Below are 20,788 nucleotides of genomic sequence, written 5' to 3'. Positions count from 1 at the left end.
CCACTCACAAACTGGATTCTGAGAGTAAGCAGGCTTCAATGTATTCAAATGAAAGTAATTTTGCAACGAGCATTCAAAATCATTCTGAATTTAATCCTGTAAAGTAGCCAAACCTGGTATTTATTGACCAAAGTTGTGTAATGTTAACATATACCAACCAAGATTGCACAGACAAAGACCAAAGTAACATTTTACAAAAGTATCTATATTTAATAATATCCAGGAATGATATACCAAGATTGCACATACAAAGACAAAAGTCACATTTTACAATGTATATATTTTTGATTATAATATCTAAGAATATTGTGAAGCGTCTTCAAAATATCAGATGAAATACCAGTTTAAGTTGTTCACCATTTGGTGTGGCAGCGTCAGGATCAGCATTATTGTCCATGCCAGAGCGGTCAGGGTAAACTAGATAATATTTGCATTAAGTCGTGTTCAGTAGCTCAATAGATATGGTGTTGGCCTGTCAACCTGGAGGTCTGGAGTTCGTTCCACATCAGCATCAGGTTTTTTTCTCATGTTTTCTGCAACTCCTGATTCAAGAGTAGCCAAGCATTTAAAGATCTCTTAGAGGATTTAAAATCCTTTAGGCCCTTAGTGTTGCTCCCGAGGCAGAATTAAAAATTAATTCATCCCTAAAACTCATCAGTCTAGAGTACCTTAAAAATGTCTGGTGGATACCTGTCGGGCAGGGGATGATGTTACGTTTTATTAAGTAGAAAAAAATGTCCATAAAGATCCGACAGTCAGTTGCCCACAGGGCTCTAGCAGGGGTACATAGATGAAAAAGAGGAAGCAACGAATTTCTCAACAGACAATTTGCAAAAGCTTGGTTGAATTCTTTTTCAAAATCATGGTAAAAGTGCAAAATATTGCCTTGCACACAAGAAGAAATCAAAATACGGTAAACAACTGACAGTTTTCTCAGCACCATCAACTTTGCACAATTTATCTTTTCCTCAACCACTATTCAACAGCTCAATGGCTATCTATGCAAGAAAGTCTCCTGCCTCACTACTCACTCTAGCTGGTCAGCAAATCTGAACACAGAACAAATACAGTCCAAACTGTCCAAGACAGCCCACTCATTGTCGAGGAGAAGTCGTCTCATACAGGTGGACATCTTGGACAGTTTTATAACACAGAAAAAAACCTCAAAGGGGGAAGTGGTTGTTTTACAGAGGATCATCTTGCACAGGTGGCCGTTAGAGCAGGCTCGACTGTATAACAGGTTAGTACATGACAGTGAAACTAAAAATGACCATGGTTTGTAAAAAGTAAAAATCTCTGCACCATCAAAAATATAGGCCTACTTGTGTCAGAATTTTCTCGCATACTGCAGACCTCATAATACAAAATTAAAAATTGATGTGTCAAACGAATGAAAACAAATTGGAAAAACCCACAGGCAAAAACATAGAAAAAGGAAGAAAAGCATTGGAATGGGAAAATCAAGCTGCTGTGATTACAGTAAAACAAAACAAAAAAAGACTCCACAAAAAAAAGGGAACAAACAAAAACCTTTTCTATTTAGATTTAAGAAAACAAGGGAAAACAAAATTCAGAGGTAGAAAAAAGAGCTTTTGCCCTCGATGACTTCAATGACTTTGTGACTCTTGTTAAGATTATTTTATGGCATGACTAATGTTCAAATATAATACTGTGGGCCTAAAGCCAGAAATGACCATGTCCATTTTGGTCAAAATGCCCAAAAAAATAGCATAATGGAGGCATTCAAACGATTTTGCATAATGTCTGTTAATATCAACTCAATCTGTCCCGTATTTTGCCACAACAGCAATTCCTGATGTCTATAGTAATTTCCTGTTTCAGAAATTCAGCAGAGCATAACAATTAATAACATTCCACCTTATGCAGCTTTATTTGTTCCCGGTATCTGTGTCTGCGTCTGTGCCAGCACCTGTGGCAACTGTAGAAAACTTTACTCCATGCCTGTCCAATCTGGCAATCAAGTCTGTGTCAATAAAGACACTCCCTGGTGTCAGGACACCACCTCTGAAAAAAAAAAGAATCAGCATATTATTGTCTGATTTTGTGGAAAAAACCCAAAAAAACCAAACTTGATGGGTGACCAAGGTTCTTGAATTTATTTCTGCACATCACTTCTGCAAAGACATAGAAATCTAACATTTTCAGCATACTGTTTGTTTTTTAAAAAACCCAAAAACTTCATGGAGTATCAAGCCTCATTTTCATGCTCATTAATGGGCCTACTTTTGAAAACATAAGTACGAAAAATAAAAAATAAAGTCTGTTCAAGTACAACTCTCCCCCCCCCCCCCCCCCCCCCCCCCCGGGGCTTTATCAATAAAAACCTTTCACCAATAGTTCAACTTTTCTTGAGGCTTAAATTAATTATATTGCTGCTTTCGTGGTGTATTAATATTTCTTGGTTCAAGTTCGAGCTTCATTTCATTTTTTAGACAATTAATATCATCAGCAACTCTGGTCCAGTTTTGAGTCTATTCCTCAAAACTTGCATTCTTCTGACAATAAAGGGAAAAAAACTTTTACAAATATTCATCGTTTCATTTCATAGACATCTGATCCAAACTGAATAACCCCCCCCCCCCCCCTCACCTTTAGTGGAAAAAACAAAATGACTTACTTTTGCCTGATCTTGTCTCGACTTTTTAACAGTGTCACTGCACACTGGATCAAACAGATAGGTGTGGCTCCATAGCCCAAATCTGGGGGTGTGGAAAGTATGCGTGATGCACAAAAATACTGAGACATGAGACAACTTGCAATCTGAACTTAAGTCTTCAGCATACAACTGAGTAGGGCCTATCCACAACACTATGGACATTGTGTAACCAACTGGTGACATATTTAGAGGACTACATTAGTTATCTAGGAGAAGTAATAATCTCTACAAAATAGTCTCACAAGTCCAGCAAAGATGTTACTGGGCCACGAAGGACATGAACGAATAACCAGATCTAAAAAGACAGAGTCCATCAGCTGTGGGCAGAAGCAGAACATCAAGGAGAAATGAACAGCATCAGGGGATAAAGTTACGTACGTACGTAAAGAGGAGCTTTCTATGTTTACGACAGCAAGACCACTAAAAACTAAAACATTATCTAAACCAACAAAATTAAATGATTATCAAACCCTCCCCCCCAAAAAAATCAAACAAAAAACAAAAAACAACCAAAAAAAACCCAAACCCACCAACAAAAATACCAAACAAAATGAAAAAAAAATAATCAATCCTTGCTTTTCTAACAAAAAACCATAATCTTTCTGCTCAACTCACCTGGACCAGAGATTTTGGTCTGAATAATTTTGTCCGGCTTTTTACTCCCACTTCCTTTGGACTCTTCAGAGAAGCCATAGCCAATGAATTCCATCGTGAAAGTTGATTCATTGATCTGGATAGCAAATATTATAGTGAATTCAGTAATTGAATGTTGTGCAATCTTTTTCACATTATTCTGAACTCTTCATCTTTGTTTTTGTCCTTAGTTTGTTGACAGTCAACTCGCCAACTCGTATTTTGACAACTGAGCGCTAAGTGTCCTTTCACTTTCAGGATGTTCCACAGAACCCGCAGAACAATCTTTCAAAACAGAAAACAACATTTTTCAACACAATTTCTATCCCAAGCCACAAAATGGCACCAGTATTTGAGATTCCACTTCCATGGACATTTCAGAATAACATAAAAGGTAGGCCTATTTATTTTGCACAGATCCTGAAACTTGGTTCACAGACCACAAGACATTTTATTCGATTTATTGAAGTTGAACATACCTGCTTTTGTGATGGACCTTCACTTTTGAAGAAGCCAGAGGATAGAGTATCTGGGTACTGAAAAAAGATAAGCACAAATTATACAGTGGAATCCTGTTATAATGAGAGGGAGGGGACCAGTGCGAAATGTCCGTTAAAGCAGGATTCTCATTGTAAGGGATCCAGTAATAAATTCAAGGGAAATAGTAAAGTAGGCCTAATCTATGCGTTTGGTGTTCTGTTTATTCCTTTTTGTATTTCCCCTGATGATGATTTTGTTCAACATGATCTTTAAGCCTGTCTTGATCAAAAATCGAATCAGAGTTTCTTTCTCTAGCACTAGCAATGTTGACAGCTCTGCGTTGGCAATCAGAAAGAAGGGGCTCTGGCTCTTGGCTAACTCGCTCGCTGTGCTGTCCCCCACCCTACCACACCCTGTGGAGCTTTGCGTCTGCTTGCGCATGAGAGTTGGGTCGGGCTTGCAAAATTAGAGTCTGTGAGTAACGAACTACTTGCTGGCACTACCCGCAAACGTGCGGACGGGTAACGAGCCGTCCGCTTTTGAAGATTCGTTTGCTACTCGCTACACATCGGACAGAGACAACAATTCGTTTAGCGAGCGAGCGGACGGGCGGACGGAGAGACTCCATGCATTCAAGTGGGCGGATGGGCGGACGAGGAGCGACTCCTTCCATTGCATATTATTACCCCCCATCCCGGAAAAAAATCACCCTCCTGCCCCACATTGTAGCTACACATTCTCGACCCCCCCCCACCCCTTTTCGATAAGTGGAGGTGAAAGGTGACACTCATGGTACTACGTCACCAGCCTCTCTCACTCCCTGTGGCACCACTAGCGGCTTGAAACATTAGGCCTAATTAACAAACAATAGACGATGGGCCTTACTTCGTGTCGAGTATCTCGTCTGCTAGGGCCAAGAGTTCACCCGTTAGGCCGCCCGCACAGTGAATAAAATGGTGGAGCGGACCCAAAAAATGAACTGGCTTGAGGTCCACAGTCTGCTCGCTGAGAGAGTAAAATTGTGGAGCGGACCGAAAAAACGAACTGTCTTGAGGTTCACAGTCCGTACGTTACCCGCTCCCTCTGACTGGAGTCCGCGGGTAACGAACCCGTCCGTCCGCTCGCTCCAACTCTACTATCAGAGCATTGTGACCTCTCCATCCCACACCTGAGAAGTGAGAGGCATGGTAGTGGTAGGTCTAGATAATCTAGAAAGGGGTGGCCTATCACGCGATGCCTTCTGCTCGTCTGCGCATGCTAAACCCTCCCCACTCATTCGCCCCGGCCTTCATTGTTGGTTCGCGTGTGCTCTCCCATTCTTTGTTTCGCTTGATCACCAACAACTTTCTCAACTGGCGAGGTTCTATATATGTCTAATTAGTCTGTGCGCTGTGCACAGCAGCAGCAATATTCCGTTATAACCGACTGGCGTGACTCTCTGGTTGCGGAATAGTAGTATTTTATTTACAAAGATAAAGAAGGGAAAAAAACGGGGTTTTAAAATAGTGTCTTTATAACAGACTTTTCGTTATTTCAAGACTCATTATAAGTGGAGTCCACTGTGCAATTTGTGCAAGGCCAAAACATGAAGTGACTCATGATTTTCAGTGTGTAAAGGAAAACGTGAAATGACTCCAAAGCTTGGCTCAACAACAAGGATAGTGAAAAAAGTGACAGTTAAGTAGCCAATTTATCAGAGTCCTCCAACCTCTATTGATATTTTATTTCTCTCATGAGTATTGATCAGCATACTAAAAAAACCGAACACAAGTCAGGCAATGACGAAAATGAACTTATACAATTTACAGAAGGTCTTGCATGTGCTGCAGCCTGAAACATTTGACGAAGTACAATCTTGCCCTCGATCCAATTTGACTTAAAACCGCTTGCTTGGACATTTTTCTCCTTGATCAGTTTTAATTAAGCCAAAATTTGATTTTTTTTTGTTTACAGTTCGGAAGCAATATTTTAAAAGATTAAAGTGTGCTACTGATGCACTATCCCAACTCTTTAACTCCCTGTTTTCTCAAATTAGAGTACCAGTATTTCCTATTTTTCAACTAATATAATCTCCTTTTTGATTTAAACATTTCCACAACAGACTCATTTGACACATTCTTTGGATGATGTAGATTAGGAAAATACCTCTCTATAAATTATAAATGGAAAGAATGCAAAAAAAGGAAACACAGTGACTTGTCAAATAGCATGACCTAATGGGTAACTTATATTTAATTCTGGGACCAAAGTTTTATTTTTTAACAAAGGAGTTGTTAAGCTGTGAATTCTGTTAAATGAGCATAATAGTGGACCCAGATCTTATAGTACAAATTAGGGTTATATAAACTGAGTTAAAAAAAGGAGCAGACCACATACATAAGAGTATCGACCAATAGTCTGATTTCGCGAGGAGCAAGCGTACAGATCTTTTGACAGTAACAAAAAATATTCCCACTGACACAAGCAACATCATATACTTTGGACGAGGCTGTTTCAACCCAGTCTGTCAATAGAACCCACATGCTTTGCATGCAACAGCAAAGAGCTACCAATTGCATCTATCACGTTGGTACATATAATCCTTTTAACCCTTTGAGCCCTTGCCACTGGTAGAAGCCCACCTGAGACAAAATGCGTACTGAAAACAGCATTTTTTACACAAGACATACTTGATTATTTTGAAGACTTTCTGAATTAGATGCTGGTAATGACAAGGACTACCCTGAATGGGATAAGGAATGTGATTCTGATGATCATACGAATGTTAGTAATATATCGCTCAGGAGCTCTGGTAGAGCTTGGTAGCTTCAGGAGTTCAGGCCTCAAAAGGGATAAGAAAAGCATGATCACAATATTTGCACGGCAACGAGCACAAAGATGTCCACCAACCTTTGAAAACAGATAACGGCCAATTCTGAAGTAGGAAAAAACGGAAAAAGACGCTGCAAAAGCCACCAGTTTGACCACATTTACGTAGCGTTGGCATCCAATGTAGGTCACGAATTCAATCTGCAGAATAGTTTAGAACAATTGCCCCATATATTACATTTTATTGTTGCAAGCTCATTTCAAAGAGCACTAAAACATAACAGAACACCTAAAATACACAGAGTGTTATAATGGAAATACAACATAATAGAATGACTCAATCCCATGGAGCGTTATGGAAATAAAACAAAATAAAATGTATAAAATGTGAGGCATCGTGATGAAATCAGGCGCTTGTCAAAATGCAGAAAAATCAGAGAAACAGGCATTTTCCCGCCAGTTTGGAAATTTTTATAGAATTTTTATTTTTTAGCTCAGCCTCTATGACCATGTAAAAACATATTTCCAGATGAATTTTATTGAAAAACATTGATTAACCCTATCCGTACTTCGTGTTTTACTAGATCGTATCATACGATGTGGGGAACTCTGAGCACCCACTTTCCAAAGAGGAAATTTACTCGTTAATCCGATCCATACGCTTTACATTGCAGCAGTCTGTCAAAATGATTTTTTGAGAAATACTGAAAGTTTCAAAGAGATCTTCGCACTAGAAGTATTCTAAAATGTGAAGAATACAACCTCTGGGGTACAAAATTACCCCAGGAGTACGGATAGGGTTAAAGGCACAAAATATGTAATTTTTTTGTTTTCAAGGACTCTTTAATTAGCTATTGGATTTACCAAACTTTGGTGGCCATTTTCTCGTTAATTTCACCACTGAAACCAGGCGACCTCATTTCCTTCAATCGTAGATATCTTGAGTTCTATTCAAGATAGATGGATATTTATTTCATTGGAAGCAAGGCAAACAAATTGGCTTTTATATTGATACCAATAACTCCACATGCCCAAAAATTGAAGAGTGCCTGATTCCACCGCGTCGTGACACAAAATACAAATACATAGTGTTATGGAAATAAAACATAACAGAATGTCTAAAATACTTGAAGTGTTTTATGGAAATTCACAGCAACATGATGAAACATAAAACGATTTAGCCTTACTATCTTTGAGATGCTAATGTCAAAAAGCTATGTATATTAGACAGACAGAGTACCAAATGTGTCAATAGATCCAATTTCTTTCAAAAACATAAACCAAAAATGATTGTCTTACTGGTTTTTCCAGCCTGCCATTAGCCAACAGTTCTCGCACAGTTCGGTTCACCACAGACTCATCTGTCCCAGGGAATGGCAAAACCCACTTTTTGGTTTCTTTACTGTAGGTAAAGGGTAACCTGGGAGAAAAGAGAAAAAAGTGATGTGATCAGTAACACCAGACATAATCTTTTCTTTATGAGAATGTGAATGAGAGTTTTTAAATGACCTGGAATGAACAATTTTATACAAGCCAAATTACATTATCACAAATTTACACGATAAGTGGCTTCAACAAGATGTACCGATCAATCGACTTTTTGCCAAATGAAACAATGCTTTCATTAGCACAAGTGGTGGCATTTATGTAAGCCATGAAGGATGCCAACTTCAAGCAGAGAGAGACATCTTGAATGTAAGAAGAAAGGAAGCAAAGATCATTTTCAATACGGTAATGAACTACACCTACACAACATGTGAAATGAAAAGCTTTGAAAGGGAGGGGATAGAAGTGATCCAAAGGGAAGAGAAGGGGGAAAGGAAGGGAAAATAGAAATTAATTAACCATATCCGTACATCGTGTTTTACTATCGTATCCATACGGCATGGGGAACTCTGTGCCACCACTTTCTAAAGAGGAAATTTACTCGTTAATCCGATCCATACGCTTTGCATAGCTGTCAAAATGATTTTTTGAGAAATACTGAAAGTTTCAAAGAGATCTTCGTACTGGAAGTATTCTAAAATATGAAGAATACAACCCTGGGGGTACGAAATGACCCCAGGGCATACGGATAGGGTTAAACAGAAAGTGAGCAGAATAGAAGTGACTTGAAGAGAAACGAAAGGAAGGGATGTCAGAGGAAGTGAAATGAAATAAGGTGAGACCAAATGACAGGAAGTGAAGAGAAGAAAAAGGAAAGAGAAGTGTATACAGAAAAGCACAACAGGTAGAAAAGTACAGTTGAAATGATTCGAGACAGCCACCCATTATCGAAGAGAAAAGTGATAGTCTTAGACAGGCAAAACCCTTTCACAGTACATCATAATGTAAAAATTATACAAGGGAGGACATGGGAAGTGGCTGTTTGTCCAGGTGAGTGTCTTATACACGTGGTCCTTAGAGCAGCACTGTATTACCTTTTTGGGAGATAATAGTCCAGCTTTGGTAGAGGCTCAGGAAATAACGATCTCCTCAATTTTTCTACCTCGCTTGCATTAGCGATAGCGCACATTGCAGACTCCATTGTACCTGTGTTCAGTGCCCCGCCCTGTGAAAGGCACGGGAAGACCAGAACAAAATTTCGAAAGGCACAGCATGGCTGGTATAGCTCAGAACAGAAACGACCTAGCAAGGAAACTTGACTCTAGTCATTACAAGCTGGGAAGGATACTCCTCTTACTGGTGAGGAAACAACCCCTCTATCTTACCAACTGGAGCCTTCAGATATCAGGTTCTTTGGGGGGTAAGACCATTTCATTTCACCTGATTTAAGTGAAAAGATTAGGCAGTATAGCACCAAGTGAAAACCTTATGACTTAATGACAAGGATGCGCAAAGTGTCATTGACATAAGTATGTAAAAATTGGTTTTTAAAAAACCATTGTGATGTTTTTTAAGGACACATCATCACCGATTCCGATTCCTTATTTCAAAATTCAACCGTTCAAGATGCTTGTTTGTGTGGGTGTGTATTTTTATGGATTGATTTTGTTCAACTCACATGAGATTTAGAATGATTGAAACCAAACCAAAATTGTATACCTTATAAAAAGAACACAAAAGAAAATGTAAGATATTATATTTAATATATCATATATAAACAAGAAACAACATATATACCTCAGGTCCATGCTGAGTATTGAGGACAGCTTCCACATTTGTAAGCTCACCTGAATGAAACAAAATATTCCTTTAAAAAGCTTTTAATCACCTGATATAATAAAATAATAGCTGTATTTATACGGTGCATATACCTGCCCTACAGCATATCTTTTGCACATTACAACTATTATTACCCCCAGCAGACCCTAGACACATCAAAACATTCTTTGTTTCCCCAAAGCATACAGTGCAAGCATCTAGTTAACTGTTCAAACACCAACAAACTGACAAGATCTTTTGCCGTCTATAGCTGGGTACCCATTACAACCTGGGTGAATGTGAGGAATTTTGTAAGGAGTGTCTTTCCCAGTTTTTCATGTGAGAACATCTGGCAGCTAAAAAGCTGTTAATTGGTGGTACTAAGAAAATTTAGCTCACATAAAATTGAGGATATATTGATGAAAAAAAAAGTGAAAAAGTAGTCGTCACCTTCACCAAACTGTTGGCGCATGTGAAGAACACCCATATCAGCCGGAACACTATCGAAGGCAGCTGCACCGATGATGAACACCCCATTCTCCTTTGCCTTTGCATTGTACAGAAGCTGCATTTTTTCTAGATACTGGAAAGCATTAGAATGAAAGGTAATTATGATATCTTAGTGAAACACAAAATTTTTTCAAAGGTCAAAGTGCTTTTATACAAAGTAGGGTATTCCTTCCTTGAAAGGCTTATACAACTTCACCACAACTCTCTTGGTTGACCATTCCATTTCAATTATCATTTGAGTCCACTGGAGACATACAGCACTAAAACCTGTCAGGTGTACACAATTCTCCTCTACATATTTTAGCTCTACTGATTACCAAGAATGAATTTGCAGCTTGGGGGAAATGTGGAAACAGACACTTTTCCTACAAATAGAAATTTCACCTTTTTGCAGAGATGCGGGGAACCACAGTGACAACTTTGAGTTTGACACCAAAGGAATCAAAATAATAAATAAATCTCTGAGTTAGAGAAATCTGAATTTTTAAACGAAAAAATATTTAAAGTTTGGATGCTCGACTGTCAATTTTAGTGTGTGTGTGTGTGTGTGTGTGTGTGTGTGTGTGTGTGTGTGTGTGTGTGTGTGTGTGTGTGTGAGTGGGTGTGTGTATGTGTATGTGTGTGTGTGTGTGGTTTTTTGGGGGGATGGGTTTTGGGAAGTATTTTCAGCGCTCACAATTGCATAAGGTCATATGAGCACGTAGGAAACATTAAACCTTTTCAGTGGGTGGGACATTTTGAATTTTGCCCAGGTGGCGGCTGAAGCCTACTCTTATATCGATTTTAGAACACCAAAATTTTTCGCCCTTGTCCGAGAAGGCTAGGTGTAGATCTGTCTTACCAGTAGATCAGGGGTGAGGCTGAAAGACAAAAGTAAGAAGGAGCCAAAGAGCAGCAGTAGAAAGGCTGCAGAAAGAGTCAGTAGCCCAGAGGAGGGGGCAAAGGAGGTGAAGGGGTGGGGGTAGAAAGTGGAGACAAAAGCAGACGACAGTACATTGCTAGCGAGCTGGAAAGGAGGTGAAAGGAGACAATTTTAGAGAAGAAAACTTTTCCGTTGATACTCGTACTTGAACCCGGGACCTTTGAACGAGAAGTGAACACCTTAACCTCTAGGCCACGAGAGCCTCCCTCTGTGTGTGTGTGTGTGTGTGTGTGTGTGTGTGTGTGTGTGTGTGTGTGTGTGAGTGTGAGTGTGTGTTTGTGTGTGTGTGTGTGTGTGTGTGTGTGTGTGTGTGTGTGTGCGCACAAATATGAAAGCATGTGTTATATGAAGGGTTCTGTCAAAAAAAAAAATCTTCAGGTTCTATATAAAGTGAAAGTTATGTTCACTACAAAGATCCGAGCTAAACACATCATATCTAATCCAAATAAATTTTCTTTGGCCAACAAGTCCCCACAACCAACTTCTTCATGTAAATGTATAATTAATATTTTTCGGTTATGGATAGTGTGCATAGCAAGTTTTGCTACAGAGCCTTTAATCTTAATGATGGCTAATGAAAAGAAGGAAAGCATCCTCACTTGTGGTTCTCCACTGACGTCCAGATGGTGAGTTCCAGCCTCAATGCAGGCTTTCACAACTTGTTCTCCAAATAGAAGATACTGAAGAGAGAACAGATAATAGCAGACCATTAATATCAGCCACATGTAAAGTTTTTTCAGGTGCTGACAGTGACAGGGAAAGATGAAACACGCAGAACTCATGTAGTACATAGTAGAATGCAAAAGTAATTCTCTCACTCCAAAAGGTGTCCTCCCCTTTGCTATAATAGACACATCATCACACACACTCATATTCACACACACACATGTTCACACACACACACACAGACACACATACACACACAGGCTCACATACACATACACACACTCACACACATACGAACACAGACACACAGAAATTCCTTTTCCATAACTGTTATCAAAAGCTAAGACCGAAGTGATGATGAGACTAAAACTATATGATATATTACAAGTGTAAAACAACATGCCAAGAGAAATAGATTGATTATTTCAATGAGGCAGAATAAAGAAGATGAAAACCTATGATTAATATAGCAAAAAGTACAAATAGACTTGAAAATGTTGCTCAAGACCATTTTCTGAGCATGTCATACAAGCGAGGAAGTTATGATCTGAAGCTACTTCAATAACTTCAGAAAATGAAATCTAACTTTTAGAGTTCTTTTAGCTGTAATTATAACCTCCAATGACCCTCAAGGCACTTAAATCCCAATTTAGAGGGTCAAAGCCCACTGGAAAATGACTTGCAGAGCATGATGGGCTTTCACTAGGAATACAAGCTATGGTATTTGCCTGAGGCAAATACATAAACAGGAGATATTATCACATTACAATAATCAGTTGTGCACAGGTGAATCTTAAAGCAGGTTTAATTGTCCTTCAGGGAAAAGGTAATTTGTGCGCATGGTTAAGCACACAGGATGAAAAGGGAAAATAAAAGAAGAGGGCTGAGAAGCTAAGACTTACAGGACCAACACAGTTCAGAACAATTTTTGTTTGCTGAGCCATTGTGACCAGGGATTCCGAGCTATTTATGTCTGAAATGATGATGGGAACATCATCCAATCGTTTTCCTGCGATAAAAATTGCAAAAACATTTACTGGAGACTCTGTCATCTTTCAACAAACAAGAACAAATACCTGCATCTAATTTACACATTCATTTTTGGCATGTCATAGTACTGCTACTGTGAAGTGTTTGCATTTTCCACCAGCAGGTGAACTCACCAGTCTTGGCTTTTCCTAGCCACATGTTCCTATTGAGAATAAATAAAGAACATTGACAACGGAGCACAGATGGGATTGTAACCTTCTGCTGTACCTCTAACGAAAGAGATGCAAAAGGTATCAACCATACTGAAGGAGAGTTGGTATTTTAATGTGGAAAAGTAGCTTCCACTGGCAAATACAACACTACTAAAAGTACAGCTAAATAAAGTCGGAGAATATGGAGAACAAACAAGCATTGGAAGAGGAGATGGGGGATGGGGTTGCATTTCAATACATTAGACGCTATGAGTTTTGGGGTGGAGGATCTTAATGAAGGAATAAATGACCAGCCAAATGCAGCTCAGAAGGTGGGACTTCACAGAAAAGGCCTTTTTGAATAAAATACATAAAAGACTTTCTCTGCATGTAAAAGCAATGATGACATTTTAAAGAAACCCATTTTATTCATGGAGAACTTATTGGTGCCGCATATTGATCTCTCTTAAATTGGTTGTAAAATGAAGCCAATTATCTCTGGTGCAAGTTTAAACAGGAAAGGCTACATATGTAAAATGGAGAAAAGAAAAATTATAGGAGTTGAAATCCTATCCTTCAATTGTGTTCCCAGCTCATTTCAACCCTAAAAGTAACTCATTTTTACGCAGCAAGGCCTATTTTCTTATTAGAACACGTTTCAGTTCAAGACTTGTTATATATATGTCCCTTTCATGTATTCTGACTAATTTACATGAGATGTGGTGTCTTTAGTTCTAGAAAAGAATTTTGTCTTAACATCTAGGTTGCTCTATCCTCCATATTTAGGTGTCTCTAAGTTTTTCATCTACTTCTGAGAAAAACTGAAGTTCCATCCTACACACTTCAGGAAGAATAGCTGTGAGAAAAATTTGGAAAAAAAAGGAATTCACTGACCATGTCTGCACAAACCAAGAGAAAAAAGAGGTATACTTCATTGGCATGAATGTTGAAGCCCCCAGCCCTCAATCAATATCTCTAATCTAATGAGCCACTGAGTCTTCATGCTCGTACTGTAATTATATAGTAGGCAGTGGGTCACCAGTCACCCACAATCCATGGAGGTGGGAATTAGTTGTAACTTAAATCAATAATGGTAGAATTAGGACATAATTTCAAAAGAGTTTTAAAAAATGCAATAATATATTACCAAGTTTAATTAATTTCAAAGGTTTCCAGAGTGAAAGGTTCTAAATTACCTGTTCGCTCAGAAGCTTTGGAAATCACCCCTTGTAATTTTGTTATATTCCGACCCGAAATGGCCCACTCCAGGGATTCTTCTTCTGCGATGCGAGCCATCTCTTCAACAGTATGTTGCCCAGTGAATCCAGTAGCTCCGAAAACAACGATGTCATACTTGCGACTCATGCTGTCTGTGATAAACAGAGATTTATGAGCTACAAACAAATTTAATAGCAGCTTAAAAAGCCCTTTAAAATAAATTAAACAGTAAATATTTATAGGGAGCAACTTCCAAGCAACACTATATAATTCTTTCTGGACTTTCCGTATTCTACCCGTACTGTGTTCACGTTTCGTTTTTTTGTCTTCTTATACGGGGTGCCCACTACAGCTCGATAGCCTGAAACTGAAAACAAACACGTTTGTTTTTGAGGCGATCGAGTCGGGCGATCGGCCCGATCGGCCGATCCCGTCCGTAGTGGGCACCCCGTATTATTTTACCTTCCATTTCAGTATGGGACAGAATTATTAGCTTACAGTCTACGCAAACCTTTTTCCATGATTTTTATAACCACATATGCATGCACAGCTATTACTTAATTAAGCTAATTCATGCAGGGTACAAACAATGTTTTAACGACACATACATATTAATGTGTGTGAAGACACGATAGGCTACCAAAGCTATTTAATCAGTCCTAAACTTCGAGAAATTAGTAGTGAGCAATGGGCGGTAGGCTTGCAAGCGGCAGCGGTAGAAGTAGATATAGATCTAGATCTAGATCTAGACTGCATTTTTCTTTTTTTTCTTTTAGACACTCGCATTAAGTTAACTTTAATAATATAGAATTGTGAATAACTTTGTGGTAACAGCCATACGGCCTATACCTGGTCAGGTAAACCCGCCTTGCGGTGCTACAAAACACGGAACTTTGTCTCAGCAATCAGCGCAGCAGGTAACGCACAATCACTGAATCAGTACAGCTGTGTTGTGTGTAGCACAGTGAAATAGCCTAGATGTCCACCAGCAGTTTGTTTACCTCTTACAACGACCTTTGACTTCCTGTGGTGACGTCATGGACGGTTTTATCTTTCTTTCTTTGCATGGGATTCATTGTGACGAGCTTTTCGCGTGTTTCGAGGTCCTCATGTTCGCATATTAACCAAAGAGGTTATACATAGAACTAGAGGCATTAGCTTTGACGTCACGAGTGTCAAAATTGAGGGGCCAGCCGCCACTCGGGAGAGGAATAAAAAGCCAGTCTGTGTACAGCAACACTTTTCAATCACGAATTAATGGTACTATGCGAAGTCCTTTTATGTTGATTTCTTTTTCATGCGATTTCTCTATCGCTAAAATGTATTGAAAGGGATTTTTGTGATTGTTTAGGGGAGAGTGGGGAGAAGTGGGCCGCACCCCCTGAAAAGCAAAATCTAGAGGTCAAGTGCACTTTTGCATAATATATAATTTAAAAAAACTAACAAACAAATTTTCCAGCACAAGGAAGCTACTTCCTTCCTTTTTCAGGGCGGTTTGAGTGAATGGCGTGGAAAAGACGTTTTCGTCAATAAAAAGTTGAAATACTTGATTTTTTAAACTGGCAACTTTACCACAAAGAGGAGCAAAGCAGATCTGGTAAGTGTAACAATAGTTAAAGAACTTATCTAATTACTTATTTTCCTTTAGTTCTCCGTGTTTTAACTTCCAGTTGAAGAAAACATACCTTTGAATAGTCAGACTGCCAATGGGGAGAAATAAAGTGGGCCACCATTGGCCCAGTTCTCCCCAGTTGTAGAAAAATAATCTTCAACACCTTTCCGTGCTATTTTAGACATTATTATTACATATTTTGTTTGAATATAAGATAAAGGTAGAGGCTTAGATCTTGATCTAGACTTTTAAAACAAATCTTGGGGTAGTACTGTAGTCTACCATTTAGGAGTTCCCTCATTGGTGCTCTAGTGTGACATTGTGTACTTGCTTCTTTCTAGTCTTTAGGCAAAGACCAGCGTCCCGAAGACACGCATTAATTGATTTATTCTTCTTTTTTTCTGTTCAATCTATAGCGACGGTGCTACGTATCAAAGGAAGACCGGCATAGGCAGGCACAGCCTTACCTGATACAATGAACAATGCAGCGGCAGCTGTCAGAAATAGAGTGCCTTTGAGAGAAGTCACATACCTTCACGGCATTGCTCGCCAGTACCCTTCTAAACCATGTGAAGAAAGCTCTTCAAGATGATGTTGAATTGTGTCCAAACTAACGTCACTGTCAAATACATGTATTCACAGTGGAACAGGAGGCTGAATTGACGCAGTGCATGTTGAAATGTGCTTAAAGATCCTAACTGCAAAACTCATCTATGAAGTCGCTGTTGCAAATCACCTAAAACCTTTCGTACCCATCTTCGTGGGATGATACACAATGTTCCGGAAAGGAGTGGCAGATGGGTTTTCTTTGGAGACATCCACAACTCACTACTCAGTTTGCGACCACCAGTGGCTACCTCATTGGCAAGAGCCGCAGCTTTCAACAGACATTCTGAGGGAACATTTTCAACTTGCTGCACGCTCTTTCTAGATAGCGACCTGGGTATCTCTGGATCTCAGATACTCAATCTTGATGAAATAGGAATCATACAAGCCCACAAAGTCCCGAAAGTCGTCGGACCTCGTGGTATAAGCAGTTGGGCCAGATGTCATCAGCAGAGCACGGCGTGGTGAGTGAGTTCTCAACAAAAACCACCCAGGTTTACTATGTTACGGTTGTTGTCAAAGAAAGAGACGCAGGTGATGTTGGCTTTATTTTTTTCCAGAAGAAAGGGCAAAAAGAACCGACACTTTGTGAAACCAGCAGTGGAAGATATTTCCTCACTCCATATTGACTCTATCAGAGTCATTTTACCCCACCCACATTTTGAATTCAGAGACACTATTGCAAGAACCATAGAGGTGACATCTGTTTCTATGTTGACTTAGGACACTTTGGTGGTCTTAATTTCCGTTAAATTTCATATTTGTGCCCTTGTCAGGAAAGTATTGTTTTTTAGTTTAGGTTCCGATAGCCCTGGTAACAGAAGCACTCGTAGCCCACTTCTCCCCACAGAGGGGGGGGGGGGGGGGCAATTCTCCACACCCTTGGCCCACTTCTCCCCACTTGTAATGTTGACTTCAGCACCCTTTTCAATCATTTTCATTCTATCTCTGTTGTACCGCTTATAACTGGTTTTCAACCACAATAAAAGTTCTTTAGATTGATATAAAGCATTTTGTTCTTGTTTTTTTTCATTTTTGAGATATTTCGTTTTTTTCAAAACTCCTCTCACGGTGGCCCACTTCTACCCACTCTAACCTACCTTTAAATGAGCCAGATAATCTCAAAATAATTTAAACACAGTCTTTTACACGGTGAGACCATATATGGGTGAGTAAAATCCAGAAAAAAATGAATGAAATGGATTTGATGATCCATTGTTAAAACAACAAACCTAATTTTACTGAAATCTTTTGCTGTGCGTCGCTCAAACAGTATGTCTAGATTTGGCACCGCTGACCACAACAAGGCGCTCGTATCCGGCCTCTGGAATCAGGAATGTAACTGAGAAGCTGGTAGAAGCTTCAGTTGCAACTCTAACACACCTTCAAGGCTGGCTGAACGGAAAAAGAACCACTGTCGATGTTGTTGGGATGAGAGAATATTTTGTAGCCAACCAGCGCGACTACCCACTGATAAGACCGGTGTAATATTCTGTCTCATTTGGGGAAAGGATGCCAAACAGATTGTGCAAGAGCAGCAGCAGGGGTTCCTGGAAGATTGGGAGTTGTGTAGCCGAACACCATTGCCAATCAACGCCAATTTTAGAAAATATTTTGAACGTTAAAGGTAAACCGGCTATCTATCTAAGTGTTGCATTTTAAAATATTAATGTCAGTTTATCATTATTTGTGCCCGATATTAAACAACGCTATTTTGAGTGTGCACCCATGATCCATACAATGAGGGATTTACAGTATCCCCGCCTGCAATTAATTGCTCATTATGAGACAATAACGAATTCTAGGCTTTTCATCAGTAGAAGGGGAGTGTAGACAACACGACACGAAAGCAATCCATTTTGTAAGTATGAAATTGTCCTTTTAAAAAAAACTCAATTACTCACTTTGTCTCCCTCCGCCCCTCCCCCCACCCCACCCGGGAAAAACTAACAATACCTCATATTGTATAACTTTGTCCATTTGTAGCCCACATTTACGTGCTTTTATGTCTCCCACAATCGGTCAGCAGGTGCGGTATTGTGTATGCGTGTATGTTATATATGATTAAACAACAACAGTAAACAAAACAAAAAACTTACAATAAAACTGAACTGACCTTCAAACTCTATGAAGACCTAGGCGTTGCGAGAGACGCGCAACGTGACAGAGCTGTTTCTAATCCTCTCAAAAATGGCGACAAAGCGAGCTGAGTGGACTTTGGAGTTATAGCGGTTATAGTTACTCCAAGGAGTGGACCCGCACAGCCATAGTGGGGGGGGGGGGGGGGTTTACATGGGTGACGTCAAGCTGCGACCTCTAGTACTGTTAAAACCTCTTTGATATTTACTACTCTTTGCAAAAGTAATGGTTTTGCAACAGTTAAAGAAGAAGAAGAAGAAGAAATAAAAAGAAAGAAAAAAACATGTCGTGATCTCTTGTTTACTAAGAATGCCTTGAAATTTATCTGAGTACAGTTTGTTGTTATAATTTTTTTAAAAAATCAATGCTTTTTATACGGCGCTCGCAACTGCTTAAGGTAATATGAGCGCGTGGGACACATCAAACATTCTCAGTTGGTAGGAAATTTTGAAATTTGCCCGGGTGGCAGCCGAAGCTTGGGCCTATTGTAACTCCTTGTTATCAGGAATATCATTGTAGGAAGTTAAAAGACTTCAAACTGTCCCAAACAATGCAGCACGTTTAGTTTTACGGAAAAGAAAGCGAGACTCTGCAAAACCTCTTTTACGGACACTGCATTGGCTTATTCCTGTTCAGAAAAGAATTGTGTACAAGTTGGACATGTCACAAAATTTTGATTAATGTTTGAATGATAATGTACCATCATATTTATCAAATCTATTAAGACTGTACTTTCCAACTCGCAGTTTAAGGTCATCAGCTGACAAAAAGAAATGTATTTTACCATCTATGAAATTTAAAATTATGAAAGGATATTTGAATATCAATTTCAGGCCCCAAGATCTTGAATGCTTTACCAAGTACTTTAAGAGAGATCAAATCTTTTGATTCATTCAAATGTCGGCTGGAGTCGTTTCTGTTTTTAAATAAAAAAGATGAATATTTGGAGTAATTTTCTTTTAGTCAGAACACAACGTTTTATGTTACTGTTTTACGTTGTAGGCCTACTGTATTGTAAAGCGCTGAGAGCCTGTGTACTTTAATCGGGGTTGAGCGCTATACAAATGTCAGTTATTCTTCTTCTTCTAATTTTTCTTCTTCTTCTTCTTATTTTATTTTTTATTATTACTCTTACCGTGTTCAGACCACCAAGGGATCTTTAACGTGCGCAACTTGCACACGGGACTTCCGAGATTTTTTCGCCCTTGTCAGAGAAGGCTAGGTGTAGATCTTTCCTACCAGAAGATCAAGGGTGTGGCTGAAAGGCCGCAGTAAGAAGGAGCCAAGGCGTAGCAGTAGAAAGGCTGCAGAAAGAAGCTACCGAGGAGGGGGTATATAGGGGCAGAAAGTGGAGACGAAAGCAGACGACATAACCTTGCTAGAGAGCAGGAAAGAAGGTGAAAGGAGACAATTTTAGAGAAGAAAATTTTTCGGTCGCTACCCAGATTCGCACCCTGGACCTTTGAATTAGAGGCGAACACCTTAACCTCTAGGCCACAAGAACCCCCCCCCCCCCCCGTTAGCAGTTTGAATGTTATATGAATCTTCTGATAGCTATAAATGTAATAATTCATGATGTTATAACTGGCAGATTGATGCTAAATTATTAATAGTTGTAAAGATGCTTTCAATATCATAATTTATCTTTTGAAATATGTTTTATAACTACATGTCAGTTGAATTTCTTGAAACTGGTAGGCGACATCATTAAATTAATGACATGTACCTTGATTTAATTTCACTAATAAAGCAACATGGATATTTACTAGAAATATGTATCATGTCTTTAAAATTTAAAAAATATATGGATTGCTCTCTGGATAGATGTGGATATCTTTTATTGTATTTGTAGACTCTGGCTGCGCTGTTTTGGATCCAACTTTATTGGGTGACCGAAACCATTTCATTCCTTGGTTTTCTATGTGAGAGATGCATGATTCTGTCCCTATTTAATTTGTTTGCTTATAATCCTCACCCCTCTGTATCTTCTTGTCATGTTAATGATTTTCGTTAAACATTCCATCTCACATCTCTTGATTCACGAAAACAAGGTTTGTTTATTGGTCGCATTCTATTGCTTTCTCGCATCTGCCTCAGTTTGAAGACGGCATCGGTGCACCCCGGGTTTTGAAATATCAGAAACATCAAACAAACAAACATCATTTCTTCTTCTTCTCCCCCCCCTCCCCCGC

The 20,788-nt window shown here is 39.2% G+C and overlaps 1 protein-coding gene across 2 annotated transcripts; it reads right to left on the bottom strand.

The window, feature by feature from the left end:
* Positions 1–72: 72 nt before the first annotated feature.
* Positions 73–15,344, bottom strand: LOC101855347 (saccharopine dehydrogenase-like oxidoreductase). Of its 2 annotated transcripts, none has more exons than XM_035970404.1 (13): positions 15,241–15,344; positions 14,218–14,391; positions 12,743–12,849; positions 11,774–11,854; positions 10,193–10,325; positions 9,722–9,771; positions 9,019–9,149; positions 7,898–8,018; positions 6,680–6,799; positions 3,790–3,846; positions 3,293–3,407; positions 2,639–2,720; positions 73–2,025 (listed from the first exon to the last, which is right to left on the bottom strand). In XM_035970404.1, exons 2-13 carry the CDS (start codon positions 14,384–14,386, stop codon positions 1,890–1,892), a joined length of 1,302 nt encoding a protein of 433 aa, XP_035826297.1. In that variant the 5' UTR covers positions 14,387–14,391; positions 15,241–15,344; the 3' UTR covers positions 73–1,889. The 2 variants fall into 2 exon arrangements, with proteins under 2 accessions (XP_035826297.1, XP_005100947.1); XM_005100890.3 differs by lacking the exon at positions 15,241–15,344 and adding an exon at positions 15,089–15,234.
* Between the last annotated feature and the right edge of the window lie 5,444 nt (positions 15,345–20,788).

This window comes from Aplysia californica, unplaced genomic scaffold (genome assembly GCF_000002075.1).
Source record: "Aplysia californica isolate F4 #8 unplaced genomic scaffold, AplCal3.0 scaffold00264, whole genome shotgun sequence".
In the NCBI taxonomy this organism is placed as follows: domain Eukaryota; kingdom Metazoa; phylum Mollusca; class Gastropoda; order Aplysiida; family Aplysiidae; genus Aplysia; species Aplysia californica.
This window is presented reverse-complemented; position numbering and strand designations above follow the sequence as displayed.

Bases quoted from the DNA above. Each gene is read 5' to 3' on its own strand.
- LOC101855347 (XM_035970404.1), bottom strand. From the start codon at position 14,386: ATGAGTCGCAAGTATGACATCGTTGTTTTCGGAGCTACTGGATTCACT. The intron at 12,850-14,217 runs GTAATTTAGAAC...TTTTTATCGCAG, and splicing joins CAAAGCTTCTGAGCGAACAG to GAAAACGATTGGATGATGTT. The intron at 6,800-7,897 runs GTAAGACAATCA...ACTATTCTGCAG, and splicing joins ATGGCAGGCTGGAAAAACCA to ATTGAATTCGTGACCTACAT.